General features: G+C 31.3%; 1 protein-coding gene across 1 annotated transcript in view; it reads left to right on the top strand.

The window, feature by feature from the left end:
* The window catches only part of LOC105620166 (nuclear pore complex protein Nup98-Nup96), a 41,194-nt gene extending 22,738 nt beyond the window's left edge, over window positions 1-18,456 (top strand). The window contains exons 7-19 of the mRNA XM_012201672.1: window positions 1,698-1,825; window positions 1,896-2,202; window positions 7,167-7,350; window positions 8,105-8,213; window positions 8,286-8,426; window positions 9,685-9,962; window positions 10,071-10,303; window positions 10,482-10,724; window positions 10,950-13,239; window positions 16,599-16,910; window positions 17,046-17,143; window positions 17,939-18,188; window positions 18,264-18,456. Coding sequence (XP_012057062.1) covers window positions 1,698-1,825; window positions 1,896-2,202; window positions 7,167-7,350; window positions 8,105-8,213; window positions 8,286-8,426; window positions 9,685-9,962; window positions 10,071-10,303; window positions 10,482-10,724; window positions 10,950-13,239; window positions 16,599-16,910; window positions 17,046-17,143; window positions 17,939-18,188; window positions 18,264-18,456 — 4,766 coding nt within the window. The remainder of the gene's footprint in view (window positions 1-1,697; window positions 1,826-1,895; window positions 2,203-7,166; window positions 7,351-8,104; window positions 8,214-8,285; window positions 8,427-9,684; window positions 9,963-10,070; window positions 10,304-10,481; window positions 10,725-10,949; window positions 13,240-16,598; window positions 16,911-17,045; window positions 17,144-17,938; window positions 18,189-18,263) is intronic.
* Window positions 18,457-22,205: the final 3,749 nt, after the last annotated feature.

Here is a 22,205-nt window from a genome sequence, read left to right as displayed (position 1 = left end):
AGTCATACATACTATCATATCGCTATTATTAATACATTAATAAGAGAATTTTCTATCCGAAACAACAACTGAAAATAAATTGGATAACATGCAATTTTTAAAAGAAGATCCTTATTCGTAGAACAAGAGATATCAATTGAAAAATTTTCTCTTATAAATCATATCTAAAATAATGATATTTAAATATCACGAATAAATGTTATGAAATCTTTAAAACATGGATTCTTAATGGATGGACTAATGGATCGTGTTGATTTTTAGTGGGTCATAAAAAAACATTTTAGAACAAATTACATTTTGCGTCCTATACAAACTTGCGCTCACTAATTCTTTTACGATTTTGTGTGTTTCAATAATAATGTAAAAAGGTATTTTAATTGTACGAAAAATTGAATGCTGAAATGAGCTTTTTACGAAATATGGAAATCTACTCAATGATATAGCTTATAATCTGATAAACAAAAGATGTAGATATCAAATTCAATAATAGATAGATTTTGAACTATGAATAATGATATCAAAGGTATAAAAAAAAAGAGAAAAAATTGCCAATAGAGAGTCAACATGATTAACGATGCACAAAATTTTATTATTTATTCTGAACTAAAGTATCGACATTTCGATCAATGATTTCCGGTGCCTTCTCAATACAAATCACATAAATGAAAATCTATTCCTAATACATAATATGAACAAATATTCTAGAGATAAGATAGTTACATATTATACATTAGCAACGCATGATATTTTGCATAATGGTCTTGTTACTACAAAGTCTGAGTTCTAAAAAGAAGTCTATTCTTAAAATATATCTCTTTTTACCTAATAATATCTACTATTGATTAACACTAAACCTAATGTTCATGACATTTTATTACTGAATTATAAACTACATCATATGTGAAAATTAATTCGTCCGATCCAATTTTCCATACAATTGATAATTATCAATTATCTATGATATCTTTTGAAATCTACAGTTATCAAACTCGCCTGAAAATGATATCAATGTCAACGTTATCAATAATACAAATAATAACTTTCTTTACACTTATTATATATCCGAGAAATAATTTATAAAATTTTATAAATAAAAAATTTACAAATAGAAGAAATAGTGAGATATAAATAAAATTATATAAATAAAGTGATGCAAATAATCAATATATATTATAACGTTTGCCATTTTAAAAAGTGAGTCGCGATCCATGCAAGTTTTGTAAGTCTTATTTTAGAGAGATAATAAAATAGCATAAAGGCATATTAGTATTTATACGTAACTTAAATTGTTCTCATTTAAAAATTATTTTATCAAAGAAAAAAATTGCTTTTTTTTTACGCATAAATTATTATATTGTATTCTATATGTTCAAATTTTGAGCTGTATCTTGTATAAATATTCTTTAATTATCTTATATTTTAATATATTAATCATAGATGTTGATATGTGCTTATATTTTTATACATTAATGGAATCTATAAAATTAAAATATATATAGTAATTTGAAAAATATTGAAACATATATTACAATTTAAGGAACAAAAAAACTCATGTAATATTTGAATAAATACATTTTTGTCTGTTTTCTTCAAATATTACATAATTTTTTGTGCATTATTTACTTATTATTTTATTAATAAAGTAGTAAGTGGGTAAAAATATATATTTTTAATAAAGTATACAATTTTATTTATAGCAGCTGCCCCGACGCCGCTTTTTGGTACTAGCAGCACGAACCAAACTGCTGGAACAGGTTTTGGTAGCATTAATACTGGACAAAATACAGGATTTGGATCTACATTTGGTTCCACACAATCTAATCAGGTAATATATAATACACACATTACATATTATATGTATAAAAATCAAAATGATACTTATACTTTGTTTATAGAGTATTGGATTGTTCAATCAGAACAAGTCTGCATTTAATATTCCATCGACATCGACTAGTACCGTCTTTACTGGTTTTGGTCAACCAGCTACAAATACCACACCATTATTTGGAAACAAAACTACTACTACAGGATTTGGAACAACATCTACGTTTGGTGCAACTGCGTCTTCCACATTCGGAACTAATACAGGTTTCAATTCTGGCTCTAATGCTGGATCTTCATTGTTTAACTCGTCTTTTAAACCGGCTGGCCAAACATCAGGGTTTTCCTTTGGAACTACACCTGCGTCTTCAAGTGGACTTGGTAATTATTCTTTTTTTTAATACATGATTCAATTTACATATATTAACGTTAATGTTGCGTGTGTGTATATGCGTGATATAACCATAAATGTATTAAAAAAATTTTGTGCGCATTTTTCTTAGATCAAAAAAAAAGAGCTAATGTATAAACTATATGTATAAACATTATAATCACAAATTCGTTATCAAAATAATGAACACAAACAAGTTTGAAATAGGATGCTTTCATTTATGCAGTAGCGCATTCACTGCTTGCTCATCTGCACACCTAAATTTACTAAACGGACTTCTGCATGAATATAGCTACTCGTATTGGATCGTTTTTTTCAATAGAAAATCTGGAAAAGCTGAGCTGATTGAAAACTAAGATCCAGAGGCCCTATTTTTTAATAAATATCAATATTGCAAATAGCAATATTGATATTTATTCAAAATAATCATAATTCCGTATACAATCGATCAATCACAATTGAGAAACTGTCATTTTCATATGCGAAAATTATTCATATATAGGGCCTCAGTTTTACAACTCATGGTTAACTATCCAATTCTAGCATTAGAAAGAGATGAGGAATAAATTGAATCTCGATTAAGAGTTAACTCAAGAGTGAGTTGTAAAATTGAGCCTAAATAAAAAATCCGGAAATATTAAATAAATCCCAAAATTATAAAATTATAAAATTTATTTATAAAAAATTTAATCTTATGTGTGTTGATATTTTCAATCTACATCCAAAAGGTATGATTTTTATGATTTTAATCTAACCGTAAATACAAATTAGCAAATTTCATACCTTTTCATTATATATTTTACGTTGCATTATTTTCACTTTCACTTAGGATCGATTTCAACAAGTTGTTCTTAACTTTTTTTAATATTTTAATAAAATTCATTTTTAGTAATACAATTTCGACTATTATAACTGGCAATATTATGAACAGCATATCCAATCTGCGAAGATTACAAAACGGTTTGTTGTTCGCAATACTGCGAGCAAAGCATCCCAGTAGGTACCTTGTTCAGTAACTTGTTAAGACAGTAACGCTTTTTATATCATAAAATATCTGCGCAATGATGTCGTTACTGTCTTAACGAGTTACAGAATAAGGTACCAGGGACGGAATTCTGTAATTCGTTATGTAGTCATTATCTGTTCAACGACAGTTGCGCAGATATTTTACATAGTAGTTATGAATACATAACGATTACATAACGAGTTACAGAATACTGGGTAACTCGTTTTCAGAGATCATCCCCTCCCACCCCTTTTATAATCAAGTAAGAGAAACTATTTTATGTGAAGAATTGCATATTAAAAAATGTTGATTACAGCAAATATTTATTATATAGATATTTTAAGAAAAAAATGTTTGTTTTATAATTATAAATATTTATATTTATATATTTTTTTAAACATTTATTAAATTTCATTTATGTTAGATTATTATTTTTTAATATTATTTGTATTATATAAATATACATACCAGGTATGTAAATATGAAACCGGAATTTTTTAATAGAAAATACACGTTTATTGCATGAAAATGATAAAAAATATTTTATTCGAAGTATTGCTCAACGGTAGCTATACATTTTTTCCACCTGTTTGACAATTTGTGGATGCCACACCAAAAAAATTGTTGCTCTTTTGAGCCAAACCAGTCATCTAGCCATTTTCGTACATCTTCGTAAGAAGTGAAGCGCTGCTGAGCAAGTGCGTGTCCCATCGATGCAAATAAGTGGACGGAGCCAAGTCTGGTGAGTAAACCGTATGCGAAAGTATTTTCCAACCAAATGCCTCAATCGTTTCCTTGACCAGTTTTGCTGTGTGTGATAGTTATCATGAAGCAAAATCACTTTGTGTTGCCTTTTTTGATATTCCGGTCATTTTTCACACAAAGCTTAATTCAAATTGATCATTTGTTGTCGATAGCGTTCAGTATTAACGGTTTCGCCAGGTTTTAGCAGCTCATAATAGATCACACTTTTCTGATCTCACCAAACACAGAGCATTGTCTTCCGTCCATAGCGATTTAGCCTTGCAATCGATATCGATGGTTCGCCTGGAGTTATCCATGATCTTTTACGCTTTCTCAAAATATATCCACGAATTCTCAAAAGATATCCACTTTTCATCGCCAGTCACAATTCGATGGAGAAATGACTTTCTTTTGTACCTGGCGAGCAGCATTTCGCAAGTGGTTTTTCGGTTTTCCTGCTGTCTTTCATTCAGTTCATGTGGAATCCATTTTCCCATCTTCTGGATTTCTTCCCATCTTTCCCATGGATTTCAAACGTATGGAGACGGTTTCTCGTGTCACATTCAATTGATCCGCGAGTTGTTAAGTTTGAGTCATCCTCATCCAACAATGCTTGCAATTCGCTGTCTTCAAACTTTTTCCACGGTGATTTTCCACGTTCTTCGTTTCTCACGTTAAAATCGCCACTTTTGAATTTTTTAAACCACTCAAAGCACTATGACCAAGAGCACCGTATGCTTCGACAAGCATTCGCTGCGATTCTGCAATAATTTTCTTCAAATGGTAAGAAAATCAATGCTGTCCGCAAATCGTAGTTTCCAGGGACAAAATTCGACATATTCAATGCTATTACAAACTATACTGTTGTATGAAACTTGTATTGTTGTGAGTTGAAAGTCTTTGTCAGAACAAGGAAATGGCTGCCGTCTGATAGTAACTATATTGACAGCTATGGCCACCTATTTGTAAATTCCGTTCATATTTACATATCTGGTATATTTTATATCATATTATTGAATTTTACACTATACCAGAATGTGAAATTCAATTTCCTTTGATTCATTTTTCATTCCCCGCCGACTCTTGCGAATTTTCTTATTCTGCGTTACCAGTAAAGCATGTTCCTGTCCATAGGCAGATAGACAATCCAACTTAGACTCGATTGTTCCACCTTTTAATAATCTTATTTGTTGGGTAAGTAGTAAAATTAACCAATCACATGCGCGGACTGCCAGATAAAATTTATTAACAAGTAGAACAATCAGCCCTTACTGTGTAGACGGAAGCAATGTACAACCTATACATGTGTATATCCAATATATGTTCAAAACCATAATCTCTAATTTTTAATCTTGCGATTTGCGATCCGTGTTCTGCATTTTATGTAGATCGGATTTAAGCCCGATTGCACCAACGTTACTTTGATTTTAAGCAAGGCTTAAAACTTTCTGTCTCTGTCTCGCTTTAAAACGAGAGAGTTTTAAGTCTTGCTTAAAGTCAAAGTAATATTAGTGCAACCGGATTTTAGGGCTGTCGCAGACAAAAATTTCTGTAATAGTAATCTTAAGATGTGAATTTAAGCTGGTGATCTAATCAGAATACTGCTTTAGATCTACGTATTCTAACGGAAATAAAAATAGCAGTAAACTTATCCATAAGGCAAGTTTCCGGTTGAAATTCATCTTATTGTAAGATTATGAATAAGTTTACTATTATTTCCATTTCCGTTAGAATACGTAGACTTAAAGCAATATCCTGATCGGTTTAAGTTTACGTCTTACGGTCACTGTTGCGGAATTTCATTTACGGCAGCCGTTACTGCTCTATCTGTATAATTAAGTTAGAAGGCTTAAAAGGATTCGCACACTTTTCGTAATAGTAAGCGTAAGACGTAAAAATTAGTTATCACAGACAAGAGTTTTCAAAAACTTTCAGCTCTGATTGGCTAAATCGGTACGTCTTATGATTACCCTAAGGCTATTGCGAATTATATGGAAGGCTTAAGGCCTATTTGAATATTTATTTTGAATTGATACGATATTATATAAGAGTTGTGAACAAGCGAAGCCTCTCCAAGGAGTTTATCACTGGATCCTTGGATCCTTCTTTGTGTGATACTGTAACTCTTTGTAACCTTTTGTACTGATCGGAAATCCAAATAGAGGTTTTAAAAAAAAGAAGAAGAAGAATGTAATAATGAAAATAGGAGAAACAACTTCCAATGATAATGACCTTGGCATTACATCATCATGACTTTAATATAAAATTTAATAAAAATCAAAAGATCATGATCCTTAATAACATTAAAAAGATTGTGATTGTTAGTCGGACAATGCTAAAGTCGGCGATTTTGTAACTTTTGAGCTTCATAACTCGGAAAGTACTTAATGTTAACTTTTGTTATAGCTTTTGTTATAACGCTTTGAAAAATTCTTGAAGTCAGCTACAAAGATATACAATAAAAAATAGGAATTTATTTAAAAAATTCAAATTAGTTTTTATGTGACTTTTAGTGCTATTCAGCAAGCGACACAATATAACACAGATGATCATATCATCTTTGTTTAACAAACAACAAGAATGCTTCATTCTGTTACACTGATTACATTTACATGGATCATGATCATTTTTCAGAGGAATAGCTATTAGCCAATAGCTATTGGTCATAACTGCGAATATTATTAAACCTGATTAAGGATGTCTGTGTAAACGTATGAGAGCAAGTGTGATAGAATAGACAGCGCACTGGTCTGCTATGCTAGAGATCCCGGGTTTGATTTCCGAAAACTAAAATATTTTCATACACTCGTTTTTCTCTCGGAAGGAAGTGGCAATCCATCGCCACTTATCCTTCTCTAAATAAAAACTTTATCGTTCGGAATTGACATTGAACCATAGGTCCCATATGAACTATGTACCAGCGTGCGCACCACAGGCATATAAGAGAAGACCACACTCAGACGAGCAACAGGACTAAAAAATATAAACGTAGTCATCTGTGTCTCTTACTGAAAGACACCTTTTAATAACGCTATTTAAGGCCTACTAACATGCTATCTAACATATCTCTAAATCTTTTATCTAGAACATATGCATTTTTCGAAAAACGAGTCTAATACAGTCGCTTTATTATAGCCTATATATGAATATGTGTGCGAATGTGTATATCATATATGTACATATAATATGTGTATATGTATATAGGCACAAGTACTGGTTTAAATTTGAGCGGTGGTTCTTCATTATTTGGGCAACAAAAATCAGGCAGTTTGTTTGGAAATGCTGGAAATAATACAACGTTTAACACTTCCGGAACATTTGGTTCTTCTACTTTTGGAACGACTTCTAATATGATATCTGGAACAGGAATGAGTTCGCTCAGCGGAGGGTAATGCAATATTTATGCTCTAATTTTATTAAAGATCGTTTTACAATTGCGTGAACATAATCGTGGTTACAAAGTGTCGTAAGGTAAACTAATATTATCAATTGTAAAATATGTTGTGAAAGATGGTTTAATTTCATCTTTTATAATTACGATGATGTAAAGTATAAAAGTTAATTAATCCGAGTGCTATTATGCACGTGTTCAGCATTTTTTTGTTGATAACATAACAACTCATATCATGTCAAATTTTTTATTGCATTGTTTTTGGTTATATTATAATATATCATGGAATATAAACGAAGAGAATATTGTTCTGAGAAATATTCAATTTGAAGATGAAAGTTCAAACTGATTTGTCATAATCAAATTACATATCTTTAATCTCTATTTTAAGTCTGATTTTTTATTTTCTAGTTAATTTGTGATTAGACTTAATCTGATGTTTTATCCAATCTTCATCTGTGATGATGTTATAGGTAAAGTTCATTGGGTGAAACATCAGGTTAAATTTAACTCACCCTGATAGCTTAACTTATCTGTTAACCAGTAATGAAAAATTGGACCTTAGATTAGTCTGTTATATATTCACTATATCTCCTATATTACTACTCCCATTCTTATGTTTATGTAATTATAGAACGGCCTTTATTCTTTTTCATTAATATCTCTAATTTTATTAATTTCTATTAAAAGCTTGTTTAGTTATTTAGATATTTAATAATTAGATTGAATAAGTATTATAAATTTATCTTAGAGTGGCAAACCAAACTAAAACAAACGGTTCAGTACCAGTACATCAGCAAATTTTGGCTCTCGTTTCTGCACCATTCGGTGATTCACCATTATTGAAGAATCTTTTACCAGTAAGTACTTTGTCGATTTTAAATAATTATCCTGAAAGAAGTATTGTAATTTGATTATGTGTATCTTTATAGGCATCTGGGAAGACTGAAGAACTTTTAAAACCTACAAATCCAGCATCGAAAATATTGAACAATCCACAATATAGAGTTACTGCAAATAATAAATCTCCGAAAATTAAAGCTAGAGTTGTCAGTTCTACACAACTATCTAAGGTAAATGAGGGGATTAAAAAACAATTTTGATCCTCAAATTATACCTGAATAGATTTAAAAAAATCATTGTTGGATAAATCCTCAAATAACAGAAAATGACAATCATTTCTCTGAGAAGTGATGGAAATATTGCTAGAATGGCTTAGCAAAAATAGTATTATTCACATTTATGAATAATTGGAAAATCATAATTTTAGCCAGAAATATAAGTACATTTAAAGATCGTAGACTATTTTAAGCCAAAATGCATCGTATAGTCCGCCTAACATCCCGTGATAAATTAGGATCCCATAATTCATCATTCCTGTGGTATTTATTGATATTGAACTCTACTTCATGTGCGTGCGCATGCGCTTATGATGTAGATAAAATGGGAATGAATTTACATTTCATCTGTTTTCGTCCAGAATCTGATAATGATTTTTCTTCAAAATAACTATTGAAAAATTGATCACGAAAATATTTTTTTGAAATCGAGCTCTTTATCAAAATTTTTCGATGAAGCTCAATTTTAAGAAAATATCTCGATCTCTCAATTTCTTAATGGTTATTTTAAAGAAAAATCATTATTGTACATCAGATTATGATAAAAATGTAAATGAAATGGAAATTCACACTTTATCTGCATTACATGCGCGCGCGCGCGCGCGCACATACGCACGCACACACGCACGCACGCACGCACACGCGCACACACACATACACACACACACACACACACACAGAGAGAGAGAGAGGAGGGGGGGGGGGGGTCGAATAAATGCCGGGAAGACGAACTGTGAAGTCCTTATCTCTGCCAAGGGATTCTATCTCCGGATTCTATCTCCATGTAACCATCCTAGATAGTGCTAAAGTGATTCGAGATTTTTTGCATATAGAATGTACTTACATCTTTGGCTAAAATTATGATTTTGCAATTAATAATATATATGAGAATAATAATTAATAGAGAATTAATAATATATATGAGAATTGGTACTTTTTACTATATTTAAGGCATTCTAGCATGTTTCTACTACTTCTTGTTTGTTTGTTATTTTTGATTCGAAAAAACGATTGTTATTTTCTATGTTTTGAAGATTTAAACATTTTTCAAGATTCATTCGGGTATAATTTGAAAACTAGAACACCTCTTTTAATACTTTCTTTTATTAAGTTAGTGTTTAAATATGGAAAAAATATTATTGTTATAAAATATTTCTTTTAAATCATTATTAAATGGAATACTAAATTATTATTTTACGAAATGCCTTTCCAGAAATCTTTGTTTGATGGTCTCGAAGAAGAGGATCCCGTGATAACTGAGGCTTTTCAACCTCGGCCAAGTGCAAAACGTTTAGTATTACGACCGAAATTAGCGACAAATTCTTCGGTTCAATCTCCCACAGAAAATATGGAATCCGTGACAAATGATACCGCAGATGATAGGACAGATACAAATATAATACATAGTAACAATATTGAAGTTAATGACAAAGAAAATCATAGCCAAGATAATAATCGATTTGCGAATGATCAACGATCATCTGCATCTTGGTAATGCAAAATATATTTTTCGGATCTTCATATCTCGAATTTGTTTTTTAAATTAATACAAACATAAAAAAAAATAAATTTGAATATCTTTAAATGTAATTTATATAGGTTGAAGTCGACACTTCCGCGGAAGAATAAAATTTCAAATGATGAATTGCTTGAGGGGCAGCAATCACCCTTTTCTGGAATAAATGTATCCGAAGAGGTGAATAATACAGTGGTCGAATTAAGAACACAAAATAATATATCAAATCATTTAAACCCAATTAATTTGATCGAAGTGCCACTAAATTCTACTTTTGATGAAAAAAATTCTGTGAATCTTACCATGCAAAGTGCAGGTAAACTATTAAATAATTAATAAATTATATTGTTTATTCATTTACTATTTAATGTGATTATAAAATGGTATAGATTTATGTATATAGTTAATTTTCAAAGTAACTAAACAAATTTTTTTCAAAGACATGAGAGATCTTTTATATGTTATTTAAAATTTTTGTTCTATAATTTTCCAAGAATCCGGCCAGGAAACGGATGAAAATTCATTTTCGATGTTACAATCAAACTGGTCTATGAACATGGCTAAAGTTACATTACGACGAGCAGGCTATTATACTATTCCATCGCTCGATAAACTAGACGATTTTGTTTGCGGCGAGACGTGCATCGTACCGAACTTTACCATCGGTCGCGAAGGTTATGGCAACGTATACTTTCCGGATTCGTTTGATGTTTATGGCTTGAATCTTGATGAAATCGGTAATTTGCATAAATATATTAATTAATATATTAATATATTAACTTTTTATAAATATTTTGTAATATATTGCGTTGTATTTTTCAATTTCACTATAATTAAATATTCTACCGCAACTATACTATGTTTATATATTATGATATATTATGTATATAAGCATCTTTCTTTGGAAGAAGAATTATATTTACATATTATGTGTGATTGGTATACCATTATTGCCATTACAGTACATTTTCGTCATAAAGAGGTGATTATTTATCCCGACGATGAGAAAAAGCCACTAGTGGGACAAGGTCTGAATCGAAAGGCACAGGTCACTTTAGATAAGGTATGGCCGCATGACAAGTCGCTGCATGAGCCGATTATGGATCCACAGCGACTCGCCGCGATGAACTACGAAGGGAAATTACGTAGAGTATCTGCGAAGCATGACACCCGTTTCCTCGAGTATCGACCGGAGACGGGCTCATGGGTATTCAAGGTCGATCACTTTTCCAAGTATGGTCTCAGTGATTCAGACGAGGATGACAGTCAGATTCCGTCAACTTCAGAAGCAAAGAAATTGAAGGGATTCTCCACGGCCATACAAAAGGGTAAACTTGTTGATCCATCGTCGATGATAAATAAGGAAATGATCAATGGAGCGATCAACGGAACGCTTGACGGTACGAAGATCGGAAACAGCAAGCATCTGAGTATGATTGAGAGCAATTTTTTAAGAAAGATTCCAATTAACCATTTTGCCTACAGCGATCACAATTACGAGGAACGAGGAATGATCGTCAGTCCAGTCGAGGAAACTCCATTTAACCGTTCTGACTTTGTTTCTAGAGATTATAATTACGAAAAACGAATGACCATTAGTCCGATCGGTGATAACGCTCGTGTAACCGGTACAGACAGTCATAAATTGCAACTTATGAAAGCAAGCTTTTTCGATGTAAATGATGAAGATATAAACGACAAAACAAGCAATGGTATATTTTCTTCTGTACAGAAAACCTTGACAAATTATTTCCCAGATGTTACAGAAACCAAGAACAATGAAGTTTCATACAACGCGACTTTACGAGCGACTCTTATCGCAAACAAAGCACTATCTGCGTGTTCGGAAAACGGATTTTATACGTCGAGTAGAAAATCACATTTATCTTGTATCGGTGTCAAAGACAAACAGTTTATTGAGAAAACTATTCCACCACCTGTGATTACACCAGTGACAAACGTATTGAAGTATCACTATGAAGTTGTTCCGCTTGAAGAGTCCAGATTGAATAAGTTGCGATTTCGTTGCGTTGCCGACACTGGTATATATATGGGCAGGACGTTTCGACCGAGTTGGGGTGCCGGTCTGACATTGTTATCTTTGAGCACGCAGGAACAAGCAATCAAGATGCAACTAAGGAATACATTTAGTCAATTAAGCCATTACGTCTCTGGTCGTCTGTCAGATGATGTCTCATCGACTGTAATTGTTCAACGTTTACAAATCGTAGGTGGTGACAAGTATGACATGAAGATGTTCAAGGATAGTATAGAATGTCACTTGAGAATCCAACTGGATCACTGTGTGATGAGTCATGAGGGAGACTGTCCCACGTTTGACGTAATGCCTGACAGTGTGAACGACGCGTTGCGATTACATTGTACGCTAGCGCAGGATTTTGTTGAAAAGGAACAAAGACCAAGCGAGGATGTCAATGATGAACAGATGCAGTGTGGCAGTGCCACCGAAAGATCATATCGTCAGTACGCGAGTATCGTGTGGACTTTATGCGTAGCACTTTGGGGAAATTACATCGATCAAAACACAGCTAATAACGCCAATGAGGAACACTATAACGTCATAGTGAGAAGAGAAGCCGTAGGTGAGTGGTTAAGGAATGTGGTCCAGAAAACAATCGAACAAGAGATCAAAAACATCGATATTATAACTAAGAATTCTCATGAGAAAATAATATTGTCGCTACTTTCTGCTTGCAAACTGGAAGATGCTTGTCAGGAAGCACGGAAGGCCGGAGACCACTGTCTAGCATTACTGATGGCGCAATTACGAAGTGGTGCGACAGTCAAGAAACTGATTAAGCAACAACTCGCGTTATGGCAGGAAACCAATGTAGATGAAAATCTCACAATTGATCGTCTAAAGCTATTCATGTTGATTGCGGGCGAACCGCTTATCTCCAGCAAACACGGCACTATTAATGTGTGCGAGGATCTGGACTGGAAACGGGCATTTGCCATTCATCTATGGTATTTGTCACCACCGACTTCCTCAATCACTGATGCCTTAGATCTCTATGAAACATCTTTCAATACAATGGAAGCTCAAGCGTACGCGGCAATTCCTGAACCTGAATATAGAGAGAACGATTACGATGCCGAGTTAAATAATGGCAAACGAATACACGATCTCTGTTTTCAACTTTTAAAATTGTACTGCACGGGAAATCATGATTTGGGCGAACTTCTGAATCCACTGTCATATACCGCCAATCCTTTGGATTACAGATTGAGGTAATTTCATATTATAGCGATATCCTATAGTAGAAATAGTAGAAATATAGTAGAAATATAGATAATATATAACAGACATATATAAAATCGAGATAACATCAAAGCTATATATAATCTATTTTTTTTATTTAATTATAAATATTTTTATTTTTACACAAATTCGTATGTGTATGCATAAAAACATAAAAGCATGCACGAATTAATTTGCAGATGATAATGTGTAAATAACACTGTTTTAACAAAAAAAAATACAGAAACAGTAAAATACAAGAAAGTAATCATTTCCCATTTTTTTAGGTTGAATGTAACTTTGTTTATTAAATTCCTCTACCAAATTACAATTTTAAGAAAAACTGCTCATTTTTATATGGATTCTCTTACACATTTAGTAACTTCGAAATTTAATTAAAATAAAATATTGTTAGGATCAAAATGTTTAAATGCAATCCTCTAAATTCCAAGACATACAGGGTGCGTCATCAAAATCCGGACAAATTTCAATTTAAATTTTCCGCTATATTGTGCCTCCACCAGAGATTGTTGTTGGCGTCTGAGAAATGCCTGATGCTTCTAGTAAACAGTCATATTCTCAAAATGGCCGCGATATTGAAACCAAGTGCGGAGTATATAAGAGCGATCATTGAAGGCCTTCGCGCTGGACGCTCAGCAATAATTCGATTCTTTGGTTATCCGAGATCAACCGTTTATGACGTTGTGGCAAAATATTTAAAACAGTCCAACGAAGGTTCCAGTATGCCAGCAAAGAAAAGTCACTCGAAAGAACGCATCGCGAGGACACCCGCAATCATTGAAAGGATCAAACGCTGATTTCGAATGACTCAGCGTTCTGATGAATGTAATGAAACCGTGGATAGAAATTGTGGCGTCCGGAAGGCTATATGTTTTTCAGCAGGACGGTGCATTGGTTCATGAGTTATTTGATTCAAAATTGGTTCTCAGATAACGTCGATATGTTTTGGAATTCTGGCCTCTCAACAGCCCAGATTTAAATCTCTTGGACAGTAATCTATTATGTATGAAGCGTAGTTGAAAAAGTCACAAACAAGTCTCGGCATTTCAATGTGATATAAAGACCACTATTGAGGCAACATTCCTCGGCATGGACAACACTACATTACAGCGTGCGTGGGAACGCTTCAGACAAGAATAGAGGCCATCATTCAAGTTAATGGAGGATATATCGAATAATTGTACTCTACATGGTTTCCTCAAGTGCCATGTAAAAGGATTTTTTGTAATATTTAATTTTTCATTAAAAACATTTTGTTTAAAGAATTATTCGATTTTTCCGGATTTTGATAACGTATCCTGTACTCTTTGAAAGTGGACACATTTTGACATGAATATAAAATATCTCTGTAAACTTTTCATTTTTTAATAACTATATCTTTTATATATTAAATATATTTTATATATTAAATAGTTTTATGTATAAGATAATGAGACGAATCAATTTGTGTAAAGAAAACACATAGTTGTTTATTTCAAATATTATTCATTTTGCATATCTTAAAACAATTATGTATGTTTTCTTTACACTAATTGATTTCTCTCATTATTCTGTTCATAAAAATATTAAGATTATAAAAAACAAGTAAGAGTTAAAGCTTATAATGATTGAAGCTAGATTTTAGATCTTAAATAATTTGCGTGTGAATTTATATATTATATAATAATATGTAGTATTTGAACTGCGCGCCGAATTGGCTTATCGAACTTAGAAACGCAACTGAATTATAATAATATCACAAATTAAATTGACAAGCAATTTAATAATTTGATACTTAATCAGGCATCCTATTAGAGAGATGTTAATGTGCTGAAAATCTGTAAATAAACTTATTGCGAAAAATTAATTTATTACAAAAAACATTACCTCTGCTGGAAGTCGAGCTGGAAATTTCGGCGTTTCGTGCGAGCATTCTAAGAGTTTAGAGTCTTTAGACCACCAATGCCGAATACTAGAGATTCGGCCGTTCGATTCTCAGAGGTTAATATTTTTTGCAATAAATTTATTTACAGATTTTCAGCATATTAACATCTCTCTAAATAGGAACCTGATTGAGCACAAATTAAATCGCTTGTCAATTTAATTTGCAATGAACAATATTATGAACTAAGAATGTATATGAATACATCAAATATGATAGAGAACGCTATTAACGGTCAAAGTTAGATGTTTCGAATAATACAATATATACCTATTCTTTATTAAATCAATTTATTTCAAATATGATTGTGCATCAATAACTTTCAATACAATCAGTCTGAAATGCTAATAATTTCCCCTAAATTAAATTAGAAAAATTATAAAGAACTTATTGCGAAAAATATTACCTCAGCCAGGGTTCGAACCTAGAGAGAAGTCCCAATGTGAGGAATAAATGCTCTCTCTTGCCCTTTCTTCTGGATGCCCATGCTTAAATATTTATATAACTTTCATAAAAGTAAACGTAAACATTTTTTTTTAAACATCAGATATTAAAAAAACTTAATTCCAGAAAATGTATATATATTAAGAAAAAGTTATAAGCAATAAAAGAAACATTAAAAAAGAAAGCCAGATATGTCTACAGTAGCATTGAATAGTTAATCATAAATATTCTTTTAACTATAATCAACATAATGAATGAATTTCTTTTAAAAATTGAAATAAGTCCTAACAACATATTTAATTTTGATTGCAATGAAATCTCTTCAACACGTGACATCGTATCGTGGTTGTATTAAAATTGGTATACACACACAAATTGTTCTTTTTTTAAAACTTTAACACAAATTGTTCTTTTTTTAAAACTTTATCACAAATCTTCCAAAATTGTGACGATAGAGGAATTTGATAAATAGGATCATATTCATCGCCCAAAAAACTATTATACAAAAAACAATTTTCTTTATTCAAAAAATAAAATTTTTTTTTATTTAACAGTGTAATTAGTCTAAATGTATTTTTTTTATTTAGGAAGTACTAATTAACAGAACGTTTCTCAATCTTTATAAATAATCATTTTCAGTATGATAACACAATTTTTTTTTACACAGAGTGACAAAAAATATGGAACTAAAATATTTCGAAAAAAAGGTATTGAAGAAAAAAATGTTCATATAAAAGTAATAAGGTTTCAACAAATGCATTAAACAGCGATACTTATTTATTAAAATTGGCCTTCAGAACTCTTTCGTACTTACATTCAAGATCAAATAAGTATCATCGTTTAATGCATTTGTTAAAACCTACTTTTATATGAAATATTTTTCTCTTCAATGCCTTTTCGAGATATTTTTTAAGATCGGTTCCATATTTTCTCTGTATATTATACTTTATATTATCCTGATAGCTGGTTGATGCAACAAACACTCGTAACTTTGGGCTACACGCATCTCTCTGCGCATGTTGCCGCATTAACACATACAAACTTTGCAACACAATTGGAGGCACATGGACTTTGGCATTGGGCAATATTCGTAGTATTGCATCTACGAGATTCATCTAGGCGACGAATTGCTGTGCAGGACTTGCTGTTACGTCATATAGAAATAGACGATACTCCGGAATACGTGAAACGTGAGCAATTCTTGAAGGAAGAGCTTGGTATATCATTGGTTTGGATTCATCAAGCCAAAGCTATTAAAAGTAGCATCAATAAGAGGTATTTGACAATTATTCGGATTCATATACTTCGGATATTCATATATTTAAATTTAAAAAGAATGTAAAAAGATTATTACATTTGTTAATTAAATTAAACTCTATGCATATTTAAAGAAAATTGATACTTTTGCAGGTATGGCGAAGCAGCTTGGTATTACATTCAGGCGGAACAATGGACCCAAGCCCATGAAATTATTATAGAGCATTTGGCAGCCGATGCTATAATAAATGGTATTGATTTCTTAATTTTTTCTTCTTTTTGTAGAAAATTGTTAAAAAGCTTCAGGAGTCTTGGACAGCAAAATATTTTAAAATAAAATTTTAAAAATATTTAAAAAGTTGCTGCGTATCGAGCTGGGTATTAAATCATGCATTAGATGAATATAACAATTTGACCTAAGTCTTCAAGGTCTGCTAGAGGTTATCTTTAGAGTTAAAATGGAACCTTTTTATTTTGTATTGCATATTCTCGTAACATTTTCAAAATATTAATCGTAAACATTTTTCTAATTAGTGTTTTGGAAGAACTTAAGTTTTCAAAGTTTTGTGAATGTTGGGTGCTTGTATCGTGACTTTTTATCATTTCGGCAATTATATTAAGTATAATTAAATTCAATCCAACGATCAAAATAACTATTTATATAATAATCCTTGAATCAAGTGAATTTGTGAATGAATGATATTATTATATTTATTCTTTTTTTACAAGATGTTATGCATTGATCCAATAATTATGACCAATTTATGACCAGTATTTCGAAAAAATGGCTCGACAATTGCTATGACAATACGTAATAAAAAGTAGAAAAAGGTTTCATTTAAAATACTCGAAACAATCTCCTTGAAAATTTTATTCAAGATCACATGGCAGTACCCATCTAATGCATTACTTGATATCCGTCAACTTTTCTATTTAATATTTTTCTTTCAAAAAAATTTTTATTTTCGAGATATCTTACGGTCTTAGGACTTTATAAACACTCTACATCAGTTATAAATAATTTTATTCAATATTTTATGTTGCAGAAAACTACGAATATTTGAAATCATTGTTAAGTTCACTAGTACCAACTGAATGTAGCGGTACAATTAGCGGATGGTCATATCAAGGACAGCTCTTGTGGGAATATATGGAAATAACTAGCGAGATTCAGAGTCTATTAAAGTCCACTCCTGACTACTGTGGACTAACTTATCAACTGGAAACGCTGAAGCCTCGATTAACGAACTTATGTCATAAAATTGATCAATTCCCGTGTTTAACTGCTAAACATAAGTATGACAAATACATATTATTGTAAGCTGTTACTTCTTTATACTGTGTGCTAAGGAATTTTTTCCGTATTTCTAGATTATGCCAAGCTGAAATTGCAAAAAGAACTCTACATTTAGCTAGAAATATGCTATTGCTGCAGAAAAATGAACAGAGATCTGTCACGAAATTATTGGTCCGTCTGATATCTCAGTTACCATTACCGGAAGATTATGCACAACAAGAACTGCGACCCATCGTTAATATGCGTGTAACAGAAGTGACGCCATAATGCGAAATAATATATAAGTTAATTTATCGATCACATAGTTATGTAAAATTCTTTTATTAACGGACCTATTTTTTCTATACACGCCTGCAAGCTGTAATTTCATACAGAAAGCATAAAATTTTTTGAAGAACCCTTCAGTAATCCTGATACAGTATATACAAAGAGCAGGTTGCGGTGCACTAATAAATTGCGTGATTCATACAGATAAAGATAAAGATGGAATTATAAATATTTAGCAAAAATATACATCAATATGTGATACTATTTAAGTCTTTCTTACATTTTTTATCGATTCAAAATTGTCTCGTGATTTAAGAATAACAGTATGAAGATATGTAATACGTAATCAAGTATAATCGATCGCGGTTGAGTGGAAACATTCTGTATTTTGCAGAGAAATATTTCTATCATATCGTGGTTCTTCCTTGTATAATTTATATTGTTACGTTTGAATAACAGACAAGTCAAATATTTTCTAAGATACACAGTTATACAGGTATATGAAAAGTAACTATGTATTACATGTGCGCTCATCATAATATGTATAATGTATATACTACTGTTTCCACATCGATTTTTTTCATCTTTTCGAATATTTCTTTTTGCATATTAACGAGAAGTTTAGATAAAAGAAACGAGTATAATTAGCGCGAGTATAAATTATTGCACGTAATGGACTTGTATTCTATATATTACGCCGCTAAGTTGGATATGAAAAAATGTATCTTGTGAAAACTTATTAATGTGCATAATAGATTTTTTCATTATTAAGGCTCCTGAGTAGTCACCATAGTCATATTGAATTTTGACGTTAATAACCAAAATTAATGTCATTTCTCGCTTCTCACATTACGATTCAATATGACTGTGGTGATTATTCAAGAACTTTAAAACATAAGATCTGTTCTTTATTTCTGCAATGTTTGGATTGGTGTATAAGGTGCAAGTTGAAGCGAAACATATATTTGTTTCATTTCAATTTATTGCGCTGTGTACATCAATTCAAGTAGTGCTGGATAAAGAACAAACCTTTATCAAGGGAAAAAAAGAAATCAGTATACAAACACAAAAAAGAATAAAATATGTATATGTGTAAGAAATATTTGTAAAAATTAAATTAAATTTTCACTCTTTTAAAGTTGAAATAAATAAATAAGATATTTACATGATTTCTGTGCATTACAAACGAAAAATTAAATGAATTCAAATATAAATAAATATACAAATTCTGTCTTTTACATCTAATTTTTTCAACGATTTACTACTTAAAAATTTTTCTGCATGTTTCTTTAGTTTGCAATCTTGTAACTTTTTATAAAATTTATAATTCAATAGTATAGAGATTTATAAAATATACAGCTAGGCAGTACATGACGCAACCTTTTCGTGAAATTAGAAAAAAGCTAAGTTATACTACCCGCAGTTTTGCATAAAGGCTAGCCTTTTTGCAAAAAAACTAATTTCGTAAAAAGGTACATGCACATCTTTATATTAGAGAAATAAATAAAATTTTCAATTTTATGATTATTGAATTTATAAACGCGGATTTTTTTTATTGAAAATCATTTTCGTAAAAAACATTTGACTTTCATTCTTTAGGGTCTCTTTCATCAACCTCGGTTAAGTTAACATCCGCGATTACATAAGGTTTATTTAAGGCTTAGTTCCACAATTCACGATTAACTCTTAACCGAGTTTCAACTTCTTTATTATCTCTTTCCAATTCTAGAATTGAAAAGATAATGAATAATCACAAGTAATTATGCCAATAAGAGCCAACACATGCTGTTGATGTACATGTATTTATTTAGTTATATATAAAAGATTAATTACGCAAACGTTTCGATCCTTTGTTTAGGATCATCTTCAAATTAATGCTTTCATCGCAAATGTCAAGAATTAAGAATTAAAACTAGAATTACAATTAAGTTGCTTTTTCATATTACATAGTTCCTCTAGATTATCAATGCGTCAAGCCATAATGCGTTTCTTCGTCCAACATATAGATATATGTATATATCCATAAAATTGATAGATTAACTAAATAAATAAATTAATTACATACATAAGTAAATAAAGTACAGGTTATATTTTTAACAAACTTATATGTTAAGCTATGTTAAACTGTAGTTGCCCATTCGACGTGTGGATCTCGTGTGAGGATACGATAAATAATCGATGTTTTTCGTGCGAAATAATTGTGGAGAGGGAGAAAATCTTATGTTGTAAGTAATATATCTGAGTAATCTAAAACAGATCAGTATCATTTTTAAAAATTTTTTTGTTGTTTTATATAGATCATTTCGAATATAAGCCGTCTTTGTAAAATACGTCTTTTCATCCAAAATCTTTACTTCCTTCCAATCAAATTCGTGTATTGAATCCAATTTATCCGTTATAACCGAATGTTGTTGGGTATTCCAATTGATTTGGTTCTTTATGTTCTTTTATTCGTGTTTTTAACATTCTACTCGTTTGGCCTACGTATGATGCGTCACAATCTTTACATTCAATTTTGTATACTACATTCGTATGTGACCATTTAGATAGTTTATCTTTTATTACGGCTTGACGCATTAATAATCTGTAGGAATTATATAATATGAAAAAGCGACTTAATTGTAACTGTAGTTTTAATTCTTAATTCTTGACATTCGCGACGAAAGCCTTAATTTTGAATAGCATTGAAGATGATCCTAAACAAAAGATCGAAACGTTTGCGTAATTAATCTTTTATATATACTTGAAATACATACACAAACAACATAAGTCGGCTCTTATTGGCATGATTACTTGTGATGATTTTATTCGCTAAAGTCTAGATCTCATATTATAGAGAAACATATTATAGAGAAACAAAGAATGAAACACGAAATGACTCTTGCATCGATTTGTGCTTCTGCTGGAAAGCTCCCTAGATCGTGCCTAAGGTCCAGTTTCACAACTCATACATGATTAACTTTTAACTGAGGTTTAACTTGTTTCTCATCTTTTTTCAATTCTAAAATTGAAAAGACAAACAATAGAAAGAGACAATGAATAAAATAAAATAAAATTGGAAAGAGACAATGAATAAGTTGATTCTCAGTTATGAGTTAACTGTCAGTTGGACCTAAGGCTCGTTTCTACTAATATTTAATTTTAATCTCTTTAACTAGCTCTTCATCTTTTTCCAGTTCTGATAATTAGAAAAAGATAAAGAGTAAGAACTGAGATTAAAGTTAATTTACATTGGTAGAAACGAGCCTAAATGAGCCTCATGTAATCGTCGATTAACTTAACCCAGAGAGATAACTGAAGTTAGTGAAAGAGACTCTTATGCTTGTATTCATAGTAGGCCTTATTTAAGAAAGCTAATACAAAGTCTGACTATGAACATGGGCATTAGTCACAATCTAGAAAGCTTTCCAGCAGAAGCATAAATCGACAAAAGAGTCATTCCGTCTTTGTTTCTTACTGAACAAGGACAGAACTTGACTCTTGTATCTCTTACTAAAAAGTTCCCTTAGATTTTATGCGAATCCAAAGGTGCGTTTAACTTTGACACTTAGGCTCAGTTTCACAACTCACGGTTAACTCTTAATGTTACATCTTACGTTGAGGTTCATATACAACATATTTCTCATCTCTTTCCAATTCTAGAATTCTAATAGGTTTCAAGCCAATTGAGATCAATACAGTGATTTAATCAAGAAAGTATTGAATCAGGAATAAGGAATTAGAAATAAGAATAAAAATTTCAACCTATC

Source organism: Atta cephalotes, assembly GCF_000143395.1.
Source record: "Atta cephalotes unplaced genomic scaffold scaffold00024, whole genome shotgun sequence".
Taxonomy (NCBI): Eukaryota; Metazoa; Arthropoda; class Insecta; order Hymenoptera; family Formicidae; genus Atta; species Atta cephalotes.
The sequence above is the reverse complement of the archived record's forward strand: the minus strand, read 5'-3'. Positions and strand labels throughout refer to the sequence as shown.